The sequence below is a fragment of the Cydia strobilella genome, chromosome 18, assembly GCF_947568885.1.
Source record: "Cydia strobilella chromosome 18, ilCydStro3.1, whole genome shotgun sequence".
Lineage (NCBI taxonomy): Eukaryota > Metazoa > Arthropoda > Insecta > Lepidoptera > Tortricidae > Cydia > Cydia strobilella.
In genome coordinates, this window is record NC_086058.1 from 11,826,421 (window position 1) to 11,853,589 (window position 27,169).

The 27,169-nt window shown below is 40.1% G+C and overlaps 3 protein-coding genes across 3 annotated transcripts in view; 1 reads left to right on the forward strand and 2 right to left on the reverse strand.

Annotated features, from left to right (window-relative positions):
* LOC134749361 (guanine nucleotide exchange factor subunit Rich) overlaps positions 1-27,169 on the forward strand; it is a 47,178-nt gene that overhangs the window by 12,446 nt on the left and 7,563 nt on the right. Inside the window, exons 13-25 of the mRNA XM_063684280.1 lie at positions 467-567; positions 1,586-1,676; positions 1,965-2,101; positions 2,915-2,986; positions 18,468-18,711; positions 19,458-19,567; positions 21,297-21,428; positions 22,187-22,282; positions 22,396-22,539; positions 25,409-25,523; positions 25,745-25,869; positions 26,062-26,216; positions 26,752-27,032. Coding sequence (XP_063540350.1) covers positions 467-567; positions 1,586-1,676; positions 1,965-2,101; positions 2,915-2,986; positions 18,468-18,711; positions 19,458-19,567; positions 21,297-21,428; positions 22,187-22,282; positions 22,396-22,539; positions 25,409-25,523; positions 25,745-25,869; positions 26,062-26,216; positions 26,752-27,032 — 1,803 coding nt within the window. The remainder of the gene's footprint in view (positions 1-466; positions 568-1,585; positions 1,677-1,964; positions 2,102-2,914; positions 2,987-18,467; positions 18,712-19,457; positions 19,568-21,296; positions 21,429-22,186; positions 22,283-22,395; positions 22,540-25,408; positions 25,524-25,744; positions 25,870-26,061; positions 26,217-26,751; positions 27,033-27,169) is intronic.
* Positions 4,684-6,109, reverse strand: LOC134749360 (cuticle protein 7-like). The gene is made up of 3 exons (XM_063684279.1): positions 6,021-6,109; positions 5,483-5,572; positions 4,684-5,409 (listed from the first exon to the last, which is right to left on the reverse strand). The coding sequence occupies exons 1-3, from the start codon at positions 6,036-6,038 to the stop codon at positions 4,897-4,899; spliced, it is 621 nt and encodes a 206-aa protein (XP_063540349.1). The 5' UTR covers positions 6,039-6,109; the 3' UTR covers positions 4,684-4,896.
* Positions 14,779-16,689, reverse strand: LOC134749359 (microtubule-associated protein 6-like). Its single transcript, XM_063684278.1, has 4 exons — positions 16,589-16,689; positions 16,412-16,519; positions 16,229-16,325; positions 14,779-16,157 (listed from the first exon to the last, which is right to left on the reverse strand). Exons 1-4 carry the CDS (start codon positions 16,604-16,606, stop codon positions 15,097-15,099), a joined length of 1,284 nt encoding a protein of 427 aa, XP_063540348.1. The 5' UTR covers positions 16,607-16,689; the 3' UTR covers positions 14,779-15,096.

Genomic DNA, 27,169 nt, shown 5'->3' on the forward strand with positions numbered 1-27,169 from the left:
CGAGTCGCAGGAGAAGGAGTTCACCGTCACCGGCGGCATGCTGTGGTGGCGCGACTACATCGTCATAGGTGACACACCCACGGATGTATATAGATACTGTTTCATAGACCGGAGTGAACGTGTGCGTGGCAGGTCGCGCCGGCCTCGCGCACTACAGCTGCGCCGCGCGCCGCTGGAAGCTGTTCGGCAACGAGTCGCAGGAGAAGGAGTTCACCGTCACCGGCGGCATGCTGTGGTGGCGCGACTACATCGTCATAGGTGCGTGACGTCATCATCTTCTTTTCATCCTGTTACCCTCTGCTGGGGTGTAGGGCTCGAATCATATTCTTCCACTGACTCCGGTCCTTCGCAATTCACCTCGCTAAATATGGGTAACTCACAATGTATAATCACACAAGCGAGTTCCATCTTTATCGCCTTCACGAGAAGGTACAATACAAATGACTAAAACAGGCTTCTATTCCAGGCTGCTACAGTATCGTGGACGGTCACGACGAGATCCGCTTTTACCCGCGCGACTCCAAGCTGGACAACCGGTTCGCGAAGATCGTTCGAGTGCATTCTCAGGTGCGGTTGAATTTGTTGTGATTTAGTTGTGTCCCACTATTGGGTTCCCTCTTCTCATTTATGCCAGTCATTCTAATTATTACTTGTGTTTGGTTTACTTCTCGATGAACAATATAAAGTTCTGTAGCCTAGAATTGATGTGGTCTCAACTCTCAATGAAGATACTCCAATACTAGTACTTAGTACAATACAAATGTTGTTTCATTCATCTAGGTGCTTCAGGTAATTCAGCTCGGCTGACGTATATATGTCATATATCAAATCACAGAAATATCAAATAGATAATGACGGCCAAAGTGGCCAAATATATCGCATACACATGATAAAGATATTTTATTATTCAAGTAGGCATATTACAATGCGCTTATGAACGCACCTCTCACACACCTCTGCCTCGAGAAGATTTAAATAAATCCCCCTTCAAAGTCAAAGTCAATATAATCTTTATTCAAATAGGCCTAGCAACAAGCACTTTTAAATTGTGAAGTTTTAAATATTACCTTAATCTAAATATCAGAGCAATTTATTGATGCAGTTATTATTATTAATAATTAATATAATTTGTCTGTCTGTCTATACTAATGTTATGTGATATTATTGTTGTTATAATTGTTGCTGTTTTATGTATTATTATTGCTGTTAGTTTTAAGTTTCGTGACGCATTGGTTCAACTGTAATGTCATGTAAACATTCTTATCAATAAATAAATTATTCTTAAAACATTGAATTATTATAGATATGTCAAACTTAATAATAAGAATTCACAAAAGGATCGTCAAACACCAAAAGATAGCACTCCTTCAATTGGAGGAGGGTATCCCAATATGGGACTGTCAAGTGTCAACAAACTCGGCGGGACACATCATGCTTATTTCAAAAGTGTGTTACGATATATTTGGCCACTTTAGCCGCCACTACCTATCTGTTACGTACGACGCGAGATAAAGTAGAACAAATACAAATAGATAAGTCTTTAAGGTGGTCAAAATAACACAGACTAACATACACTCTTACGCAGGTTTTCGTGTTGGACGCGCTGGATGATCAGCTGGTCGTGTTCGGAGCGGACGCGCTCGTCACCATTTACGAGCTGAGCTGTACTGACAATAGTGAGTTCCAATGAAACCAACATTTACTGTTCTATCTATGAGTACGTTTTAAATATGTGTGAAAATCTTAGTGTTAAACAGGCACAGGTCCAATTATGTTCTTAAAGCCTGTTACATAGATATGCATGTCATCGTCAGTTCCTTTTTGATAACTGACGCAGAATCGACGGCATTTATAACAACGAGCCGACCTAACGGTAATGCAATTGACTCTGGCGAAGTTTTAGCAGCTCCAATACATTTGTGGTCTTTGATGCGTATTCTTCTAGCAACGCTCCCATATTTCAGCCGGTAGCATCGAGATGCGATGCGTGCAGGCCGTGGACGTGTCCGCGCTGTCGCACCCGGCGTGCGTGGTGTCGGCGTCGCTGTGCCGTCTGCAGGACTGCCAGCGCCAGCCCGCCGTGCAGCAGCCCGACTCTCTGGTAACATTACTGTGTGCTACAGAGAGGCTTAGAACGCACTGCGGCTTATACAAAAGCGGTTCCGCAACCGCAAAAAATGTAACGTACGGCATGCTTTATAAGCGCACGCACTTAAAAGACTGAAACCGCAAGAAAAAAACCGCAGTGCGTTCTAAGCCAGAAATCAGAGATACCACAGCCATCGAGCAATATCTAACTATATAGATTATAACATCAATCCACTTGCCGGTAGCATTAACTAGCTAATTACACTAACTAAATTCAAAAACAGGATCTTTTGACCCCATTAGAGAACTCTTATTTTACGTCGTACTCTAAGGGTCAGTTGCACCAACCACAATTAACAGACTGATCAACGTCAAGCAGCAGAAAACTATGAAACTTCCCAATCTTCCCATAAAATAAAATTTAGCGAACGCAGACGGTTTGGTGCAACCCGACCTAAGTATGTATAACCTGAAGGTACAAATAACCGGCTAAGAGCACACTGGCGATTTGCGAGCGAGTTGAAAGCGTATGCGCAGTGATGATTTCGCTGCATACTGTCATACTAGAATCTGTCATACTCTCGCGGCAAGATCGATGCGCGCTCGCGGCGAACTTGTTTTGCGCTCGAAGCGAACTCGTTTCGCGCTAGCCTCTCTTTCAACTCACTCGCAAATCGCCAGTGTGCCAGCGCCCTAACAATCGATCATATACTACAGGACGCTGCGTAGAAAAGCTCCCAACAAGGTTAACTGACGATGTCAAAATCTTAAGTCCTGCTATAGTAAAAACGATGTTTAGATACAACAATAAAAGGTTATTTACTAGGTACTGAATGCAAGCGGTCGTCTCATGATGGTCCAGAGGGAAGAATACGACGTGGATGAAGGCAACAACCCGGTAAGTCATTTTACTTTTGTCGTTTATGTAGTTAAAATTGCCGGACGGATTCTTATATCAGGAGCATTCCATCGTTCATAAGGGACATTCGGACCCATTTTTTCGACTTTTTGAGCCTGGTTCTTTTTTGGCTTGCCTTTTTATAGTGCAATATTGGTATCATCTTAAAGCTGCTTGTTTTCTTAATAAACTGTTTAATTTACTTTTACTATAATACGCAAGTCGACAAAGTGATTCGGAATTAAAGCAAATATTTCGTAAGCGATTCGCATACATAATACGCCAATACTTTGTCCTACACGTAGACATTGCATAAATAAAGAATTTTGTTAAAAACTGAAACTGTACAGGGACAGAAATGTATTTTATAAAACGAAATGATATAATTCGATATCATTGTAGCTGATTGTATTTAGTCTGCAAATATTATAGAAATAATGCAGATGTATTCCAGTCATGTAAAAACTCTGCGTTTTTATCGGAACCACGAGTGCGTTTTTACGAGTCAGCGTTTTCTAGCGCTTTGGGATTTCCCGTACGGATTTCCGTTTTTTATTCATAAACATCTTAATAAACTCTGCTAGTATTTCTTGTTTGATCTCACTACATAAGTGTTTATTCAGCTTTTTACACCTTTTTTTGTCAGTATATACTAAATAGCAATGTTTATGATTTAATTCTTAGCAAACTTATTATGTAAACTAAATAACAACAATGCCGCGTCTAATACAAACCTAACCTAACCTAACATACTTACAAACATTGCCAGTTAAATAAAAGCTTGTAAAATGAGGAAAGACGCAGATTTTGTGAAAGTTCTAACTTCCGTGTGAACAAGTTCTAGGTTTAGAATAAATAAAATAAAAAAGATTTTTGTTTGTGGAGTCCAATTTGACCGCCATAAAATTTTCTCAAAATTTACTTGTTTTAAATCAATGTAGAAATTTTTTATCATGTTTTGTTTTGTGAATATGTCTTATAATGATGGTACAAAAGCAAGCAGACTATAAAGTACAGACATTGGATCCAAAACAATTTAAAAGACAGTTAGAACGAATTAAATGAGTGTTTTACCCCATTATTAGTAGTAAGATCTTGGTAAGAATAATGTAACGCTCGAATATTCACTCACATGAACAGTCAACGCCCTATTATAAATAAATTCAGTACCGCGTCGCGCATCGTGGGCAAAGAGGACGCAAGAGCACAATTAACACGATTGTTTTCATTTGAATTTAAAATGAGACGTTTATCATACTGATCTAGATTATCGGAAATTATCGGCCACTACGTAATATTGGTAATAAAGAAAGTAGTACAATCATTGGGTACACTCGCCATTAGATATATCGGAGCGGCCGAGGTGTTCAAGAATATCTGAACACGCACTCTAACACCTTGACAATAGAGGCGTGTTCAGATATTTGTGAGCGCATTGGCCGCTCCGATGAGTCTGATGGTGACTGTAAAAACGGTCAGTTAATTATGATTGCCTATGAGCAAACATATTCCACAATGGCTTTTATCTATTGTCATACACCTTGTGTTAAAAAATAAGAAATTTAAGCCCATTAGTGTATTGATAAATAAACTTTTGGTTATTTTGTCAATGGAGCATTAAATTACTTACTTCTCTTCTATTACCTACATGTTACTTTGTGATGGTAGTTCTTTAGGTTTATCTTAGGTCGGAAATCAGAAAAGGAAAGGCAGAAAATATTTTTTTACATTTATTCTTATTAAATACATATTCGCTCAGGTACACTTCGTTGCTTTGGAATTTAACCGTAACTTAACTTCTATCAAGACCTTTGTGTATTTTAACATATATCTGTATGACAAAACACACAAGCGCCGTGAGTAACTATGGTTACCTATACACGTAGAAGCTTATAAATATTAGCACTAGATCAGTGCTTGGTTCGAATTGTCAGCTTTTGGCCGGCGAGAGAGATGGGCCCGGCGGTCCATCGGCGGACTATGTTGCCTTTGTGGCCGTAGGAGGCGCCCGAGAGGTGCACCCAGGGCTCTAATGAGGGGTAGATCGGGTATACGTCGTAAGGGGCGATGATGGGCGCGGTGTCTATTATCGGGGTGATTATCGGGCTGTGAACGATAGGTTCGTGGTCGTAGGCTGCGATGGGAGCGTGCGCGATCGGGGCGGCAGCGATGGGAGCCATCGGTGCAATAACCGGCGCGGCGGCCAACCCTACAGAGTGCACATTAGGGCCGGTCCTCTTTACAACGGCGTTGAAGCCACGCAGCGAATCGGCAGTGTACTCGACGACTCGGACGTTCCCGTCGGGCTCCACGAGCGAGTAGGCGCCCTGGACGACGTCGCCGTTGCGTGTCTCCCACTGCGCCTTGTTGTCGCCCGTGGCCGGGTCGTTCACGGCGTAGTTGAACCCGTAGCTTGGGTTCGGCTGGAGGATTAAACAGCAGGGTAAACAAATTGTGGCGTCGAGGCTTTTCGTACATTCGGAACGATCTACTTACGATATGCTCGATGGTCGCTAAAGGGAGGTATGAGAGCTGCGCCGGGGGGTTTGCTGAGATGATGGCAGCGAATGCCAAAAGGCAGGATACCTGTAAATTATTCAGTCGTTGTTATCCCAAATTCATTATCGGATCACCATTATTATTATAAATCGTGCAATATGAAGATACTTCTGTCACAAGTGTTTTTTCAGTAGACAGCAGTATAAGTAGGAAGATGCTGAATTATATTACACTTTTAAGTTCGTCTATAGAAATAACGACCAATGATTATTTTATTTGATGGTCTGTGGTGAGGTGAAATTGGGAAAAGTCAACCCTCAATTTCGGCGACGGCACTAAAGCAATAGGTACTATCATCTAAAAAGCTTTACAGTTTTTGAAATGTCTCATTTGGCATTGGGCGTTTTCTTGGGGGTTCTTTTTCCCATATTCTTAATCAAGAACTTCCACTTCCATTTACATAATCCAATTAGTAAGGTTCACGAACGCAAATGCTTCTGGCACTTTAACCATCAAGTGTTATAATGATAATTACCACAATATATGAGTTCATGTTGCTGGCAAGGTTCTCCAGTGAGCAAGCGAAGTGCACTATACCTTTGTCGTTTTCCGGCCGCGTTATATACTACACTAATTATTCAATTCAGCGCTCCAGTTTGTCAAACATCCACGGATCAGTACACTCTTTACTTGCAAATTTACCCTGCACACGTAACCTCACGAATTATACTAATGAATTACGTTCAGTCCTAATTAATTGTTTGTTTATTATCATTATTGGGGTGAGTCTTGCAATATCTTGTGTTACATGCCCTTTTCAGTGAGTGTTTATGATTGTAATTCATTCAGTACGATTTGGTTGGCTGCTGTAATGTTTTAACGGCTCAGTGATTCGAAATAACCCAGAAACACTTTATTATCTACCTCTTAGTTTGTTTTTATAGAGTGTAAGTACAGATGTAGTAAATAATCCTTTCCCATTGTATTTTTTCGAAACCGTTCGTATTGTTTATGCTACTTCAGTCAGCCTCAGTACTTTTTATCCGACATCATATTTTTTCATAAGCCTTCTCCTTATGTATAACTCGACTGTATGTTTTTTTTTGTTTAAATTTTTAATGATTGTTACCACAGAACTCCGTAATATCTGGACTGAATCCAGATTGGTCTGATAATGGGAACCATGAGGAATCAAGGGAACTTAAAATCTTATAGACATACATGTAGCGATTTTTGTATTTTCATCAACAGTTGATGAAGTGACTGAACTGCTGATGAAGATAGAACGGAACTCCTCAACGACTCGTACTTCACGTTTGGCCGTTTGTCTTCTCCATTAAGTTTGCTAAGCAAGTAAGGTTTTAAGCAAATTTTTTGTCAAGGTCGAGTTCTGATGATGAGTTTCATGGCTAATTGAGGGAACTCGTCAAGCCTGATAAGCATACTTATAGCATACTTATATTTTAATCTACAAATCAAGCATTTGCATTTAAACAGTGCTGTTTGGTGAAATTGAACTGCTGATGAAGACAAATGGAACATCTCATCCACAAGTAGGTTGGTTTACTGCCTGTACTCGATGATAGTAAGTAGAACAGCCTGGAATTTTGTGAGCGGGGAAAATTATCTCATGATTATTTCGCCTAGTTTCCCAAGCCATTATGAATATAGGGCTTCAACGTGCCAACTAGGGTTTCTGCTCAAGAATTTTTGCTTAGTCAAGACGGGAAAAATAATCTCTACGCCTCAGAAACACGAGAAATCAATTTCGTGATAGTCAGGATAGCAAAGATCGCTTTTGTTAATCGAGATAGACAGTTAACGAAATTTCGATTTTCGATGTTATCCAATTTCCAATTTATTTATTTAAGACAACACTGGCCCATAATGGTTAGTAACAATTAAGATTAAAAACTAAGAGTTAGTGGAACAAGAAACAGAAAGCGATAAAACAAAAACAGACAGCAATAACATTCTAACAACTATCACCTAATAGCGGTTATATATCTTAACACCTAAAAAAACCGGCCAAGTGCGAGTCGGACTCGCGCACGAAGGGTTCCGTACCATTACGGAAAAAACCAGCAAAAAGTCACGTTTGTTGTATGGGAGCCCCATTTAAATATTTATATTATTCTGTTTTTAGTATTTGTTGTTATAGCGGCAACAGAAATACATCATCTGTGAAAATTTCAACTGTCTAGCTATCACGGTTCATGAGATACAGCCTGGTGACAGACGGACATCGAAGTCTTATTAATAGGGTCCCGTTTTTTTGCTGACGTAAAGGCAAAGTTTTTGTTTATTAAAAAAAGATATAGTACATTTTGTGGCAGGACTTAATTCAAAGGTACGATAAAAAAAACTGCTAAATTTCCTATAAACAGCGCCAGCTGTAAGTTTACCGGTAATCTATCGTGGTTGGTCCGACAACCATATAAGCGCTCATTAACATTTCCTACAAACTTGTTTCTACTTTGCTCGTTAGGTGGCGGCAGTGATGTCTTACATGGTCCACTTAACCCATAGTCTGGATCATACGGGTTTGTTTGTGAAGTTCTGTACATGGGTTAATAATTAAAATAGTTTTTGCAAAAATAAATATTTTTTTCCTGGCTTGCACACTTGCACAGTCATTTACTATGTAGGTGCTCGGTATTTTATTGCAGTTCTAATTTTCACTCTCTGATTTCAACATCAGACTTTATGATTAAAACAAACAATAAAAAACCGGCCAAGTGCGAGTCGGACTCGCGCACCTAGGGTTCCTTACTTTTTAGTATTTGTTGTTATAGCGGCAACAGAAATACATCATCTGTGAAAATTTCAACTGTCTAGCTATCACGGTTCATGAGATACAGCCTGGTGACAGACAGACGGACAGCGAAGTCTTAGTAATAGGGTCCCGTTTGTACGCTTCGCAATGAGATTGATTGAAACAAACGTTTTCTAATGTTCCGCTGTTGTCTTCGTCTATTTTTTCTCAATTCAATAAAACAAATGTCAAAGTAACGGAAAAGGACAAACGTACGGCAGAAAGCAATTCAGATTAGACAGACGTTTAAAATTAATAAATCCATAGGATAGGTCACCTATCTTTGTATGATTCATTGATTATAGCCCTAGTAAACTTGTGCCGAATTTAATTAGACTGGTATTTAAAATTGTTGTACTAATTACACGTGATAATCAGTGTGGTGCTAATTGATTATCAGTCCTAACACTACTCGTATGTTACATAGTTTGTGATATAAATATCATGTAACAATCAATCATCGGTCACCACCACCACCACCTACGATTCTGGGTAGTTTTTAGACGAATACTACTGCAGATTTGGTTCGTCGGTGGAACTAGATTGTTACTGGAATGAACATTAATTTGATTGTTAATCTCTTTTTTGGAAACTCGACTTCTATTCTACTCGTAGCAGGTACAGAAGAGGAACTTGGGAAAGAAAATAATTAAGTCGGATACATCATTAAAATGCTTTATTTTACACGTATAAAACACGTATATAGCTTCGAATACATCCTGTAACAGTAATTAAATAGACTAGTAACGTTTCAACTCACAGACCTCAGGTACAGTAGCGTATAATAATATTTACAACATATCACTACACTACCGTTTCTTACATTCTAGAAGTTTCTATTGTTTTCTATAGGACTTAAAGTTTCTTCTTCATTACGAGCGTTCTTCCCGCTAAGGAGATCGGACCCGTGGTCCATTTAACGAGTTTTCCATTGATAACTTTTTTGCTATGGATAGTCGCGTATGGTCCCGTGCCTAGGGATAAGGGCCACAGGGGTCCGTTGAGTGGCACCCAGCCTCCGTAAGAGTGCGTTAGTGGGTCCCATGGGAGACTCCAGTGTCCAAGAGTAGCGGGTTTGGGTAAACCGATTGCTAGAGGAGCTGGACCGAAGCCGTAATTTAAAGGCACGATCAAGGGCAATGGTTTGATGGGAGTTAGGGGTATCTTCGCTAGCGGGGCTAACGGAGCTATGACTCCTTGTGCTATTGGTATTTTGGCAATGGGAGCTCCCTTGGACGGATGGACGTTAGGGCCTAGTCGTTTGACGACTGCGTTGAAGCCGGTATGAGCATTGGCTTTATAGTCGACGACTCGGAGGCTTCCGTCGGGCTCCACGAGCGAGTAAGAGCCCTTGACTGCGTCGCCGTCCCGCACTTCCCATTGCGCTTTGTTGTCTCTCGTTAGATGGTCGTTGACTGCGTAATCGAAGGCGTACCGCGGATGATTATCCTGTCAATGCAAAATGAACTTTAAGATGAGTACATAAGATCGAATTGATGCGTAAATTGGTTTGTATAGTACGTACCACTACAACGGTCGCTGCAGGCGCTACAGGGACAACGCCGCTCGAAACTGTGGCCGCTAGTAGCGTCAGAGTTAACGCAGTCTGAAATTCAAACACATAATCGTTGATTAACAAAATATTTATAAAAAATGTTCAATAGTTTTCATGCGCAAGAAAATTGCAACAAACAGTATATATTATAGCAATTGTAATTATGTATCCTTAAATGATAAACAATATCTTGCACAAGAAATACCTATGGGTTGTTATCTATTACAATGTTCATTATACGGTGAGTGAACACGTTTGTTAAAAAAACTGAAGTAATATATATCTATGCGCTATATGTTTTTTTTTTTAAATAAATAGTCTCATATTTAGTAGAACGGGTTCAGAAGTTGCTGTAGTCTGATTCGGTCAACTCAAAACAGAAAAAAATAGTCCTTCTAATGAAGCTAACTCTACACCTACTTTGACAGGAAAAAGTCTAAACTTCATTATATTCATAGATACATGACATTAATGATGACATTTCCACACTTTTTCATTGCAAGTGTCATGCAGAGATGACTTAATACGACTCTAGTACGAAAATATTTAGTATATTTGCTGCATCTAAGCCCATCTGTCCACTTTTTTTTAAACCGGGGCTTATCCACAAGAACCACCATAGTCCTTAGCAACTAAGAAATCAATCCTGATATACGTCATATCAATACTTTTCTTATCCTGACAGCCGGCACACTGACAGGTCAGAGGTTATAAAACGTCTCAGTGTCAGGATCAAGATTGACTTATTACCCGTCTATTAATCAATTAATCGTCTGTTGAAAATTAATTACCAATGTTCTCGTCATTGTCGGTTCCGTCTGTGAGCTGTCGTAATTCAATGCGTATTTTAGTGGAATACAATGCTTTTATACGAACGCCCATCGAAGCGAGGGCCTGAAAAACTGGCGCGACCCGTTGCTTCGACAAGTGTTCGAGTTATGCGACCCCTGCATGATTGGCTGCTATTAGCGCTGTCAGTCGGGTTATTTCTACTTATTTTTATAGGGTTACTGAAATGTTTGTAAAGAAACCTTTATTTCTAAGCACATTGGTATAGTTAGCAGACGTTTCTGCTTAATACAAAGATTAACCCGTAGATGGTTCTATTATTTAATGTAAGGCCAACGAAACGAGATAAAGAATGTCAACCATTTGACCAATTTGAACATTGATAATATACCTAAACCTCGAACAGGTACTCGTAAATAAGTACAATTAAGAACTCTGCCCCACACCACGCATAACGGCCGAAACGGCCATTGGAAAACGCATTCAATTTTACACCGGATTGCTGCGCACTAAATTCCAAAATCAAACAGGTTACGGCTAGTTTCACTAGACTTATATTGACCGGGATATAGACCGTGATTACCTTTTGTATTGTTTATAAGCTCCCGAAAGGTAATCATGGTCTATATTCCGGTCAATATCTAGGTTACGGCTGTAATGACAAGATAGAATTATTGTGTAGTTGCGCGGGAACCACCGCACCGCAGGTATAACTCGCAATTGACAGCAATAATATTTATTCAACGTTTAGTGCTTGTCTAGGGCGATTTATTACACCATATTTGATGCACAAAACGCATGAACTAACATTGTAGTACATTTTTTATCATTGCTGAACTGTTTGTTCCTAATTTAACGGCCAGTTATCGTGTACCATTCATCCCGGTAAGCAGGCGCCTTAGGTTGTTATTTCATAAGTGTCACATGCGTTTTACCGACTCTTGAAAGCTTTATAAGGATTCACCGTATTGACCGCTTGCTGTTTAGCGCTACGGACAGTACCGTAGCTAACCTAAAACTTTCAACCCTTCTACACACTGTCAAAAAATGGCTTGCCGAGCATAATTTAGATATAAACCTACAGAAAACAAAAATTATTCAATTTAAACCGACACAGAAGAAACCATTAGAATTGCAACAACAAATAAATAACAATACAATAGAAGAGGTAAATAATTTCAAACTGTTGGGTATAACTATAGATTCAGCGCTAAACTGGAAAGAGCATATCCAAAGTCTCAAAACAAGAATAATCAAATTTATCTACGCTCTTGGTATATTAAAAGCGAACACGGATTTTGAGTCGGCTTGATCAGTATATTTTGCTTATATCTATTCTGGCCTCCGATATGGCGTACTTCTCTGGGGAGATAGCACAGACGCCAAAGATATATTCATCCTACAGAAAATGTGTATACGAATCTTAGCGAACGTACACATTCCTAACAGCTGCCGCCCTCACTTTATACGGTTTAAACTGTTAACGTTGCCCTCAATATACATAATGGAGGCTGTACAATTTGTCAGACAACACACAGAATTATTTCCATTAAAAGTCGATACGTGTAAAACTAGAAGTCAATATAGAAATAAGCTGCTACTACCTAGACCTAACTTAGCAATGTATAAGAATGGACCACAGTATCAATGTATCCAAATTTTTAATAAAATCCCTAATGCTATCAAATACAAACAAAATTAGAAAACTTTTAACTCTAAACTGAAAAGCCTATTAATAGAAAATTGTTATTACACAGTCGAATCATTCCTGGAAGATAATACGTTAGATAAATATGACACCGAATTAGTGTAAGACTGTTAACTTGACATATTGCTGCCATCACTTTAATACTAATTGACATTCATTAAATAAATAATTATTATAATAATTTGACAAGTTAATTCAATCAGACATTATTATATCGGTGCATTGTTGACGTTGCTATTGTTGAAGTTACTAAATTACTTTATGAGACTAACTAATAGGTTACTAAACCACCGATACGCTAATATGTTAATTTTATTATGTTACCTTAATTACAATATGTAGATTAGAATTAATAGAATAGAAAAACTGTACTATTGTGTGCCCTTACAGGGTGTCATGAACTGGCTATATAAAATGTAACACCTTATTATGTACATGACAATGCAATCCATACTAATATTATAAATGCGAAAGTCTGTCTGTCTGCCTGTCTGTCTGTGTGTTCCCTCTTCACGCTTAAACCGCTGAATCGATTTAGATGAAATTTGGCATAGAGATAGGTTGAGTCCCTGAGAAGGACATAGGATAGTTTTTATCCCGAAAATCATCCCCTAAGAAAGTAAAAAGCGGGGTGGAATTGAGATAATTAATGAAGTGTCTGCTAATTTGTGTGCATAATATGCTCAAATTGAATAATTGCTATAAGACTTTCTCCAGGCGCTATTCTTACTCTAGCTGGGTTTACTAAGTCCACGCAGACGAAGTCACGGGCAAAAGATAGTATTGAATAAATGACTAAATGACCATTGAACTATTATTAGGTACTAACTAGAACCGGCACAGAAAAAGGTCAAACGGAAAACAAATGCAAGCAAATGTCTAGAAATGCCAAGAACGCCTCGGCATTTCCAAGCACACATCGGCATGCCTAAGGACGCCTCGGCAATATGCTGAATGATCCCTTGCCGTGCCATGCCGATAAGGGCCGGGCCGGGGCTAAGCGTAAAACTGATATAGTGTGATCCACGAATAATCAAATTCGATTAAAGGTGTAATTATTTAATGCTAAAAGCTGGGTTGTAATTAATTACGTATGTTTATACGTGCACGCATAGGTGCCTACGCCACGCAAATTGTGACGTGTTTTATAACGATGCATACACTCCAACCAACGCGCACATGCATGTGAACGCATGCACATCCGTTGCCACTCGGGCTATAATATACAGAAATAATCTGAGACATAATGATTCAATTAATAATTTTCTCAGTCTAGTAAACGTTCTAAGCCCATTCCAAGGGCACTGCAAATGTATATTTAGCAGGTTACCTGCCCTTTCAATTCCTCCAAGGTGACCGCCTCCGAGCTCCGCTCCGCTAGACCGCCCGAATTCCCGATCGCTGACTGTTATCATCCTAATTAGGCTGTGCCATAGTATAGAGGATAAGACGGTACAGTCGAAGGCAAAAATATCGATCCAGACAAATGGCTCAAAAATATGTGAACACGACTTTATTGTCTAAGGTGTAAGAGCGTACACATATTTTTAAAACTTTGGGAATGTATATATATTTATGCCCTTGACTGTACTTAACCTATACACTAGAAGATATATGTTGAAATAGAGTCGGACCACGCTAAGTTTTCATGCCAAGTGCTACGTCTAGTATAGAGCATATAGGGATATGCATACATTAATACTGCTAAGTTTGTGCAAAGTTAGCGTTATCAAGTAATATCAAGAACAAGTATTTATGGTCGTCGATATAGGGACAATGACAGTTACCTATCTGTCGTTGAGGAATACTCGTGACCATACCGTATGTTCAACGTAACTATTTATTTGCTCGTAAATCTACTTTCGGCTGCACGCAGGCTTTATACCCATTTTGAATTGCCTGTGGGTGTCAACTTACGTTAGCAAAAACTAAGGAATGTTTCTATAATAATTATAATAAGCCACCTGCAGATAGGGAGGATGGTTGAGTCACGTTGAGTGTGATACGTATATTGATAGTATGGAAATTAGTGGTGGAAATGGAAAGTGTAAAAAGTTGCAAAAGTTCAAGTTCCTAGCAATATTGGTTTTAGAAGAACAATTGTGTACATACCTGATGATTTTTGATTAGCATTTTACTTGAAAACTGGCTATTGTATGAGAATAAGGTATAAAATTTTATGAGATATACTGAGTGAATGATATATGTCGGGTGGAGTTGCAAGGCCAGCCTATATTAATTTTGAATCTAATTTAATTTATGCGAAATTATCCATTTTCTTTTCGCTTTCTTATCTCACCACCAGATACTTGTTCCATCAGCAACAGCATGGTATAGGTATGTTGTCATAACATTTGATTAATGAGTTATAATTTTAATTTGATAGGCAGCTAAACGAGTTAAAGAGTAGGACAATAAAACAGTAATTATATACCACACGGTGGCGTATGCTATATTGTGTTCGTAAAGATATACTAAATATCTTAATCGTAGCAACATAAATATTAAATATCCTAAAATAATTACAATTGTGTCTAAACTATCGACTACGTTGTCATATCACCAATGAGGGCTCATAGTTAGTTATTCTAATCAAGACATGGCAAAGGAGCCTTGAAAAAGGCAGCGGCAAATGATTAGTAAAGTAAAAAGCCCACTGCGCACTATTGCTTGCCTCTGTTATCCTTTGTTTAGGTGCGTCGCGTGTGCCGTTGTGGGCTTCCGGCTGCTATTTATCGTTGCGATCAGTGTTTGTACCCGTCTTGTGGGTATAGTGGATACTCTATCGGACCGTTCCAGGAGGGCAGCTGACGGCCTTTTTCTAAGCCTTCATAGGGTAGAATAGGTCCAATGTTTCCTTTGAGTAATCCATGACCACTTTCTAAGCCTGCATAGGGTAGAACAGGTCCAATGTTTCCTTTTGCCAATCCGTAACCTCCCAGGTATGGGCTCAGCGGACCGATGCCCTTGCCCAAACCATAGCCCTGCTCGAGGTGTCCTCTACCTAAACCTTCCCAATCGAGCGTGCTGATAGGTCCTTTCCCATATAGTCCAAGATCTACCGGCCCCTTCAATAAAGGCAAAGCGGGCAGCGGCTCCTTGTGAAGAGGTACGTGTTCATTGTAAAGGGGTAGTGGTGCTTTGTAATCCGGCAGCGGGCCTAAAGATTCAGAGTAAATCGGACCAGCCTTGTATATAGGCCCGGAGATTGGCAGAGGTCCGTAGGAAATTGGACCGTTCTTGTAGATAGGACCGGGTAGGATTGGGCCGTTTTTGTAGATGGGTCCTGGCAGGAGTGGGCCATTCTTGTAGATAGGTCCGGGTAGAATATGACCTTTGTAGTTAGGCTCAAAAAGGAGAGGAGAGGTCACGATTGGGTCATTCCTATAAATGGGTTCAGACAAGATCGTGCTTTTTAGAATTGGCACGTGATGGATAGGCTCATGTAATATAGGTTCAGAGAGGATCGGCGCGGGCAGATGTTTCACGATCACTGGTTCTTTGATCAGGTTCTGAGACGACAAAGCGGGGCTATATATCGGGCCTCCATGGATCGGTCCTGAAATCAGAGGTGCGCTCGCCAGGTGTCCCAGGTTCGCCACCGGGCCGACAGAAATCGGGGAGAGGACGGAACCATGTCCGCCGAGTACCGGGATCGGGGCCTTGTAGATAGGGGCCGCGTGGACGGTGGCCGGGTGCAGGTTGGGGCCCAGGCGCTTCACGACGGCATTGAAGCCCGTCTTGTCGTCGGCGTGGTACTCCACGACACGCAGGCTGCCGTCGGGTTCCACAAGTGAATATGCTCCTGCAACGTTAAAACTCACTTTAGAGATCGGATTATCTAATAGTCAAAAATTATAAATGAATAAATTTTACCTTTGACAACGTCTCCGTCACGTTTCTCCCATTGCGCTTTATTGTCGCCGGTGTGAGGGTCTTTCACAGAGTATTCGAATGCATAACGGGGATAGGCCTAAAATAAAAAAAATATTTTTGAAATTAACACTGAATAATCCATTCAAGAATTTCAAGAATCACGTCTAAATTACTGCAACTTACATAATAATCAACTGAGGAATGCCCGGGTGCGTACACTAGCCCGCCTAGGCTTCCGAGCCCCAGTCCCCCGTCAGCCTTCGTCGACGCCGTGAGCGCCAGGACACATATCTGTGGAAAACCAAACCGTCACTTCACTGTCATACAAACAATCCAATATCGTAAATATAATTCACGCACCGCAACGTATAAATTCATTTCCACGAGACGCACTTGACCGCGTCGTGTCAAAAATGCACTGACACGAAAAGAGCAATCTGAGCCATTTATACGAGACCGGGTTAGACCTTCGTGTCCTGGTGGCGGCGGATGCCGGTCGTTCGCGCTGCTCCGTTTCAACAACAATCACTCAAGGGTTGCATCAGGCTTCCTCATTTTCATACAACCTTCGGCTAGTGAAAACATTTACGATACCATATATTATACTCGTATCTACATGTGGCTTGCTCGCGGAGGATGTAGCGGCTATTTGCAAATGTCTGTGTGTACCTACCTGTAAAATTATGTGTATCCGCATATTTGATCCTAATTTGTTCGATTAGCGTTATTATTTTAGCGCTTGCTCAGTGTTACATAACGTTCCTGAGGGTAATGATAGTGATGTGACACGGGGGTTGTACCTTGCGTGTCGATTTGACGCAATGCAAGCGAGCTATGCGACGAGTTGCTCTAATTCCGAACAGCAATTACCATAGTCGACACAGTTAAATTCTTATTGCAGTGGGATAGGGTGTACTAATGATCAGTTAAGTATGTTGCTTTGCTGTGTACCAAGAGTCGAGCACGCGATATCGAGTATGTTTATTAGCTCATTATCGAGCCTAATCCATTCGCAGTGCCGAAGCGTAATCGTTACACAATTTCTTCTTACGGACATTACATTTACATCGCGCCCTTGATGCTATTGAACTTGAATTATTTAATACTCTACATACGAAGACCTTGAGATATTTGGAGAAGTTATGTTATGATTAATTCATGATGCAATCTCGATTTGAACATGCGTAATAGCTACATATTAATTTTAATTAGTTCATTGGCTTTTATTCCGCACTTTTTGTTGTCTTGACATACATAACATTACATTGAGAATTATTGCTGTATTTACTTTACAATGATATAAAATTAATGCCCCCCATTTTTTACTGTCAAGGTTTTCACACAATTCACGTTTTTTTAGTCACCCTATGTTTGAGTTATAAAGCTACTTTGTTTTCTAATAGCCAAACTATAGCAAATCTCATCTACCATCTACCTCATGAACTCTTCATCTATCGTTCAGGTAAAAATGTAACAGACGGACTGTCTTATGTTTGCTTTTACGTTTTGTGACTTAGTATTAAAACTTTGCCTAAGTTAACATACGCTGCTTCGATTTCCGGGTGCCAATGCCAAGCTAAATATGTAAAACGAACTTGAATACTTAATTATGTATGTTCATGTGTCAAATGTAGAGAGAGGCTGACCGCCGAATTTCGTTTCGTTTCCGTACCTAAAGACAAACTTCCCTTTCCTTCTCATAAGCTTTTATTTAACTTGCAATGTCCGTATTTAACTATGTAAGTTATATTCAAAATTACCAAAAACCATTTTTTGATCACTTGTTGGTATCCGATTGAGCGGAAATTTGGCACACATATGAAAAGATACACAGACTGAGTTTTTTGCCATTTTGTTTTGGCAACGCAACTCTAAAAATGGAGTCTTTCGTTACCGTTTTTAATAAACGAATAAAAAAATATTCGAGTGATATGACACTTAAACCTGACTACCATATAGGGCTAAAACGAACGTTCTATACATATTATGGACGGAAATCCTGAAAATGGATCGAGACATGTCGAGCGTCTATTCGACTTAATAATACGTGAGTGACCCGTTTAAAATAATTTTAATATGTTCGAGTCTCACGGGATTTTTATAGTTAATACATTAGGGACGAAGATAACGGTACGTACCCAATGTTAAGGGCTGTTAGGTTATTAAATATATCCTCTGATTTGTACTATTGTTTATGTCTTTATACGATTATTTCAATTTTTGTCACTTTTACCAACAGGCATACAGCTGCCTGCCAGCGACCGTGCTCGCGTCATGCGTCGAGAGCGTCTGGTCCTGCGGCGGCGGCGGCAGGGCTCAGACACAACTGTCCCGAGCACTTTGGCTGTGGTGCGGCGCCCTCGGCGCGCGAGTGTGGCTGCCCTTATTACCACGGGACGCGTCAAGACACCCCGACTCGTCGCGACACACGTTCATGGCTAAACGGATCATGCTGCCCTTCCATCTCAACATATATCCACTAAGCAAGTATAGCAAATGTTGGAACGTATTGTCTGGCATAAATCTCACAACAGTCACAATACAAGTAGAATAAGTATAGCAAATATACTACTACATATGAAAAAGACAGTATGATTCACTCTGCCTATAGTCCACTGACCCACCGAGGGTTCCGTACAAATTTAACCATATTATTTTATTTTATTTTTTACTATTTTATTGTTTTCAGATTTTTGTAATGTGTAGTGTAAGACGATATTACCTACTTGCCAAATTTCATAGTTCTAGGTCAAGGCGAAGTACCCTATAAATTTTGATTCCCATGAGTGCCGAAATTTACATTTTTGGGGCATAAACGGTCGTATCTTTTTTTACGTTCTTAGAAGTTTGATTTTATTCACAGCTCCAAGGGACTGTGGACCTGATTATATGGTTTTAATTTCAACTCGACACCTCTACGCGTTCCCGAGATAAAGGGTCTTGACAAACAGACGGACGGGCAATAAAGTGATCCTATAAGGGTTCCGTTCTTTCCTTTTGAGGTACGGAACCCTAAAAACACCGTTTATATTCGACCAATGAAGAACTTCAAGCAATTAAGTTAAAACATCTCTTTTCCCCAGTCTGATTGAGTAAGACTGACATTAGATTGTCATTTTTGAGCTATAGACCCATTAAGGGCTAAACTGGACCTTGTGCCTAGAACAGAAGAGCGTAATTAAATTTATAAGTTGGAACATTTTTGTCATAATTCGCCGTTTTGTTGCAGCGATACTATTTGACGACGCGATCCTCCTAGGAGCCGAGAACGACACGACACTCTACACGTCGGATTCCAACTCCGTGTTCTCACTGCCATTCTGCGTCGTCAACAGAACCGTGAGTATTGTTAGCTAGTGGCTTCAACTCATATTGTCGTGAGTTTGCGTGCCCAATACTGTTGTCAAAGTAACCTTTAGAAAGTCGCTTATTCAGTGAAAATGATTTTTATTAAACTCGTGTTTGGTATTCCGTTGTCACAATTAGTAAGTACCTAGTGTACCTACTCATTTATTCACCTCCACCATAGTACTTTAGCAAACATGCAAATTAGCAAAGATAGATATAACACCGAGATGGATACAGTCTAAGGAAAAAACGTGCCTCGAAAATCAAGAAAATTTAATTCTCGTTCAGAGGGCGCTACTAGTTTTGGCCTACAGTCGTATAGAGTTTCGTTTGTTATTTAACAATTTTAACGCATATCAGTGAAAGAACATGGGTCAAAATCATAAAAATAATTAATGCAAATTAAAAAAATCATTTATCTATATTTAAATACATTCTATCGTATTTTTATAAATCTTCATTTTTAGTTTTAAAGTGTGTCGACAGATTTCAGTGAATTTACTGGGGTTACAAAATTTACTATGACAGTACCGCTCTAGTATAAGTTGAAATTAGCAAATTACGAATCTTATCGAATATGGATGCATCCGTGATTCATACACTTATATATTCGGTATAAAAATTGGCGTATTTATGTAGTAATTGTGTCTATTTAAAGCTAATTATGTTTATTGATGTGATCACTGAAGCGCGTCAACTAATTAGGTTAGGTGTAATTTTCAACCTAAGTGTACCGTTATTTACGATTAGAAATAATCGTAATAGATACAAGGTAAGACATATTAGACAATATACCGTATGGGTATTCGCAATTGAGGAGTAAAAAATGATTTCATGAATTTTTTGCTGTATTTTTTTATTGCTTCAGATCACCGAGGTTATAGTGCTACGTTGTTTCAATCAGCTACTGAATATCGTATAAATCAATACTGTGTATGTTGGGTTTTCTTTATGTTCATTGCTGAAAGTTTTGTATAAATATGTAAGGGACTTGGTTTTTTGGACTGCAATGCCTATACACCGTGGGCTCGAGTAACCCGACAGATTTTAACCATGCATTCCTCAGGACATAAGGAGCAAAAAATGTTATATGAATTTTGGTCAAACTCGGCAAAAAAAAAACAATTGTGTTATGGTGGGGGGGGGGGGGTCTGCACACGACACGTTATTTCTTTTTTCTTCTTGGCGAAAAAAGACATTACAACGAATTAGTAGTTTTTATTTATTTAAAAATATTGCAAGTTTCCTTTAAAACTTTAATGTCTGTCCTTAGGTATGTCTAAACCAAGTCAAATAGTGGCAGCGTCGCAGCCAATAAGGCCTTTTTTCATTTAGTTATTACAAAAACAAATTTTCACAAGAATTGTCATTATCTCCAAAATAAGACCGATTTCAAAAACTTTGTATGACATTTAATTCTCTAAATCTTTTTAAATATTTCTAGCTATTCGAGCCCACGGTGTATATTTTGCAATAAATCAATAAATGAAATGAGAACGCGTCTAAGTTAGGGTTAGTTAGGGTTAATCAAATTCTTTAACCACTTTTACAAAAGATTACTTAGTTAAACGTCCTAGTGCTCGACATGCTAATACCCCCGCTGATCCCTAGCTGTCACCTCCATTGACTAATGACTTATATTTAAAGATCACTTGTACTGGGACAGTGACGTGACAAGTACTCGGACATCTACCATATGTGCTGATGATAATTGTTACAGAGCCAAGTGTACCTGCATCAGATATTGCGGCAGCTACTGCGGAGGAATCTCGGCTACCACGCGTGGGAGATCGCGCGCTCCTGTGCCCAACTACCTTATTTTCCCCATTCTTTGGAGTTACTGCTGCACGAGGTCAGTGTATTTTACTCCTAAAACCCCCTCTACTCCTGAATCCCTGATTGACTAACACGTTTAATATGATTTACTAGTTTTCATACATTTTTAGGGTTCCGTACCCAAAGGGTAAAAACGGGACCCTATTACAGACTCCGCTGTCCGTCTGTCTGTCACCAGGCTGTATCTCATGAACCGTGATAGCTAGACAGTTACAATTTTCACAGATGATGTATTTCTGTTGCCGCTATAAAACAAATACTAAAAACAGAATAAGATAAATATTTAAGTGGGGCTTCCATACAACAAACGTGATTTTTTTGCCTTTTTTGGCGTAATGGTACGGAATCCTTCGTGCGCGAATCCGACTCGCACTTGCCCGGTTTTTTTATTAAGTTGTAAAACGGGACTTAATCGCGTATTTAAGTTTAAAGATTTACCTCCGAAGTTTCACAATTTAATAATGTGTAAAAATCGTGAAAGTTTAAATCAGTGTTTCATACATTTTTTTCGATAAATGCGCTTTTCGGTCTACTCGTTTAGGTATGGCCCAGAAAGAGGCTCCAAGATTTCACATGTTTGATGTGACGAGAAATTACCAAATTACATGTTTTTTCATTGATATTCTATATCCCATAGTTGGAGCATCCCATCAGAGTATTGCTTACGAGCGCTAATCTTTACTTCTTGAATCGCAAGAAAGCCAAGTTTTAATTTGACGATATTCCTATAACATGGCTAAAATATAAGTTCATTTAACTTTGTGTTGGGTTTAGGTGCTGGAAGAAGAGGCGACAAGCAAGGAGCCGATACCGGACGCACAACTTCCCAGTATCATTGAGTTCGTTCACGAGTTCCCAGTTTACTTACAGGTTAGTTTAGCATAGACGATTTCTAGAGAAAAAGGTAGATGCATCAGAAACATTACAAACAGATCATTAGATAACTAATTAACCTAAAACGAAACATGTTTGCCATTTTACAGACTGTAGTCCAATGCGCGAGGAAGACGGAAATAGCGCTATGGGCTTACCTGTTTTCTGCGGCAGGGAAACCGAAGGAACTGTTCCAAGAATGCTTGCAACGGAAGATGCTAGATACAGCTGCGTCGTACCTCATTATATTACAAGTAAATTTTATTTACTTATATTTTACTTGGTTTTCCACCACCAAGCGGAAAACCACGAGCAAGCTACACACAACAACTGAAAGCGAAAGCAAATGTCGTGTCTTACAGGGACCTAAAGAGCCTGGCCGAGGACCGAGAAAACTGGCGCATACTCCACCGACAAGAGCCATGCTCTTAAATTATGATGATGATGATATTTTACTTCCAATGTTCGTATGTAACTAACTATATAGGGCGTCCCAAGACTATGCGACATGAAGGGAAAAGTACCTTAAATATAGTAGATAGGATATTTTGCCGAAAGAAGACTTTGTTATTTTTAAAAGTTAGTAATACTGCATTCAACGATTTTATAAAAATTTCTTACTTCTGGGAATCGAACCGACTTAAATGTGAAAAAAACACCCGTATTTTTATGATGCCAATCGAAAGAATGGACATAAGTATAATTATTTTTTAGAAACATAGTATCTTAAAAGAAAGCTACAGCTTTCTCATACAATTTGGCTGTACGGAGCGATCCGCAGGGACGGTCCGCGTGACACTAAAACCCGCCTGACAAAAATGTGTTACCACAAAAAAAAGCAATTCAATTCAATTATTATTTATTTTCAAGATAACATGATCCTATTGTGTTAGTATTACATATTATAAGGCTTTAAAACTATGTTAATAACAGCAAGGTAACATCCATACTAATCCATACTGATATTATAAATACGAAAGTGTGTCTGTCTGTCTGTTACCTCTTCACGCTTAAACCGCTAAACCGATTTAGACAAAACTTGGTATGGGTATAGTTTGGGCCCCGAGAAAGAGTTAGTTTTTATCCCAAAAATCATCCTTTAAGGGGGTGAAAAGGGGGGTGGAAGTTTGTATGGGGAATCGATAAAAAGCAGATTGGATAAAAAATAAGCTACCCAAATTACATACTCCACGCAGACGAAGTCGCGGTCAAAAGCTAGTTTAATATAATGTCGATCAGGGGATAAAGGAAAATGATCGATTATATAAAAACTTCACAAATGATTAGATATTTCGTATATGTAAATTCAATATTTAAACATTATCTAACATCGATAAACCTTGATTACATAAGTATAACAAGAACTAATTACTCGTACCTGAGTACGCTTATTATCATTCCGATTGTTATAATTAACTAGAATCGTCTGCGTAATTTTTTTGCGGATGTACGCGTTAAATTCTGTACTGACAATGTACGCAGTTGGTGTTATAAGGTTTTTACAAGCTTTAGTTATGTAGGTCAAATCTTGGAAGTAAGATTTGATGCAGTTTTTTTTTTATGATGAATAGGCAGGCGTTTGACCACGAACCCACCTGATGGTAAGTGATGATGTGGTCTACGGTGGAGCACGCTTACCTATGAGATACCTATTAACTCTTGCCTTGAAGAGCCCCAAATTGTACTCATGCGGAAACACAGACTCGGGCAGGGCGTTCCACTCCCAATGTCTGAATGAAATTTTGCATATTGATGATTAACTGATGTCAAATATGACCCTATCGAGGTGATCTGATGATGGTCATTTGGCTACAATAAACCTTGTGATAAAACGACGGACGCATCAGAATGGCTTCATAGAGTAGTAGAAACAGCGTTAGATATTGTATTACAACAAAACTAAATCTTTTAATGCGGCGCTTATAAAGAATAAACAATTGCCTTGTTGTTACAGATTGGAAGGGTATTTATACATGATTCTATTTTATATTCTTTTCTTTTGTGCATTTAGAGAATGAATTCACAAAAGTACCAAAAAAGTTCCCTCCTACTTTTTAGGAATGAAAAAACGACACTAAAAGCTTGACTAACATTATTCAGCTATACTCTTTTGCTTGGGACAATTTCTATGTGCAAATGCTATCTTTGGAGTTTAGTTTGGTATGTGTTTGACAGATGGATTTTATACATTTGAATTTATAGTTTTACTACCTTATTGCAATAATCATGAAGTCAATACTAGAAATATTTATCATGGGGTTTCACTTTATAATACTTACTTTATTTTATTTGTGTTAAGATTATTTAAAGGAATAAAAACCATCTATCAAACAAAATTTTACTCTGAGGCAGTGATTCTTATGTCTTAGCCTTCCAGTGATAAGGACCACTCGACAAAATTTCGGGTTGCTAGGGACCACAGACTGTTTGGAAGTAAAACCTGTCACGAACAAATTCAACAGTGTTCAGCTATTATAAATTTGCGAATCCTTTCAGGGGGCTTAGCCAATTTCACAAACATTGTTAAATAACGCCAATCAAAACTTAAGTAATGTATGAAAATATTCACATGACTTTTCGTAGCATCTGTCATCCCCGTACACTTTTCGTAGCATCTGTCATCCCCATACACTTCATAGCATCTGTCATCCTCGTACACTTTTCATAGCATCAGTCATCCCCGTACACTTTTCGTAGCATCTGTCATCCCCATACACTTCATAACATCTGTCATCCTCGTACACTTCGTAGCATCTGTCATCCCCGTACACTTTTCATAGCATCTGTCAGCCCCGTACACTTTTCATAGCATCAGTCATCCCCGTACACTTTTCATAGCATCAGTCATCGCCGTACACTTTTCGTAGCATCTGTCATCCCCGTACACTTTTTCATTTCGTTTGGCGTTTGTCGATGTACGATGATCATCTTAGCTAGGTCGCCAGGTGCTCCCAGGCACCATCAGTAGTCCGGGATCCACTGATTAAAAACCACTGTTCTAGGGTTTCAGTTTTTCCTCTATCCTAAGGTCTTGGTTGGTTCGTACTTCCCATACAGCATGTACGTAGCCGAACCGCGGTACCCAGTTACCTAGGTCTGTTAGTAATGACAGTTATGTTACAGAATTTGGAGAGTTCAGCAGTCAGCAGACACCTGGCCACGCAGCTGCTGGACACGGCGCTGCAGCACGAACGCTGGGACCTGGCGAGGGACCTAGTGCGCTTCCTCAGGGCCATAGGTAACTAGTCTTCTTAATTACAAAACTTCCTTGAGGACCAGTCATATTAAACACGTAAAAACAGATCGTCGAATAAGTCGAAAATTGCTAATGGAGCATTGCACACACGTTGGACAACACTGTCGTAGGCAAATCTTGTATTGTAACAAAGTTACTATTGGACCTTGGACTCGCTTTCATTTGATAAAAGTAAACTGAACTTATAATCGTTATCGTTCCAGATCCAAATGACGTGGACTCGCCGCGCAACTCGGTGAACGTGCAGGCCAAGTACGGGCAGATCGTGCAGTCGCAGACCGTCACGCCCAACGCGGAGGACCTCTCCGTCATACTGGGCAGCATGCAGGTAACCGAAACACCAGCCGGGAAGTCAGTCTAATGGGAACTATAGTTTTTTAGCTCGCTCATGCTTTTAGGCCGTGTCAACTTTGAATAGTATGGATTAGTATCGCGCGAAACCAGAATTATCATAGACTTAATCTTTTTAATGAGATAAATATACTAAAAATTCTTGGTGACAGCAGAGTTGTCGTTACAGCTGGCCGGTGGACGCGGTCGCAGTTTCAGCACAACGACGACGCCGCGCGCTGAAGCGGAGGCGCCCGCGCCGCCCGCGCCCGCAGCGCCCGCTCCCCCCGCGCGGGCCACCGCCGCTGTTAAGAGGAAGAAATCCGTGCCTACCAGGAGTGACAAGTAACTTCATTTAGGCTCATCCAACCAATATCATAGTGTTCGGGCATGTACTTAGCGCATGTACCACGCGCGGAAGCGCAGGCACACGCTCCCCGCGCGAGCTACGGCCGCTGTAAGACGGAACAAATCTGCCTACACGGAGCGACAAGTGAATGCATTTACTTATATGGCATTAGCTAGCCAAATCAGCGTGTAATGGGGCAGCTGCAGCATTACGAATAGAACGACACCGCGCGTGGAGACGAAAGCGTGGCGTCGCACGCTCCTGCAATGCCAATTTGCGCCCCTGCCGCTGCCATGCGGAAGGAACTTAACGTTACGTCGCACTCTTTTGAAGACTTTATAAACGACTATGATTGACCGGATGAAAGAGTCCAGGGCCTCTGAAAATGAAAAATCTGAAATAATTGCCCAAAGTGGTCAAAACAACCTACGTAAAAACAGTTACTCCTGTTGCTAACCGCAGAATCCTGCTCTTGCTTACGTGCCTTTCATGCCTTTCATGCTCTTTTTAATATTATTTTTATTTCTACAGAGAAAGCTACAGCGGAACAGCGGAAGAATTCTTCATCGACATGATGATCCAGCGACACGCCCGCCTGCTCCTATCCACCGCGCGTCTCCACGCTTTGGGCAAAATGGCGGCCGCGCTAGACTTACACCTAGTGGCGTGGCTCGCGGGAGAGAGGGAGAGGGCGGCTAGAGTGGATAGTGCTGTCTTGTGCTTGCGTCGGTTGCATGAAGACTTCGCGTGGCCGTATCCGGTGTTGCAAGACGCTGATGAGTACATGCAGCGGAAAGGAAGTACTGTCACCAGTGAGTATTGTTTTACTAAACAAGATGGCGGCCGCATTAGACTTGTTTTCTTTGGCTCGAGAGAGAGGGAGAGGGCAACTAGAGTGGTAGCGCAGATCTTCGCGCAGACTTCGTGTAGCCCTACCCAGGAAACCGGT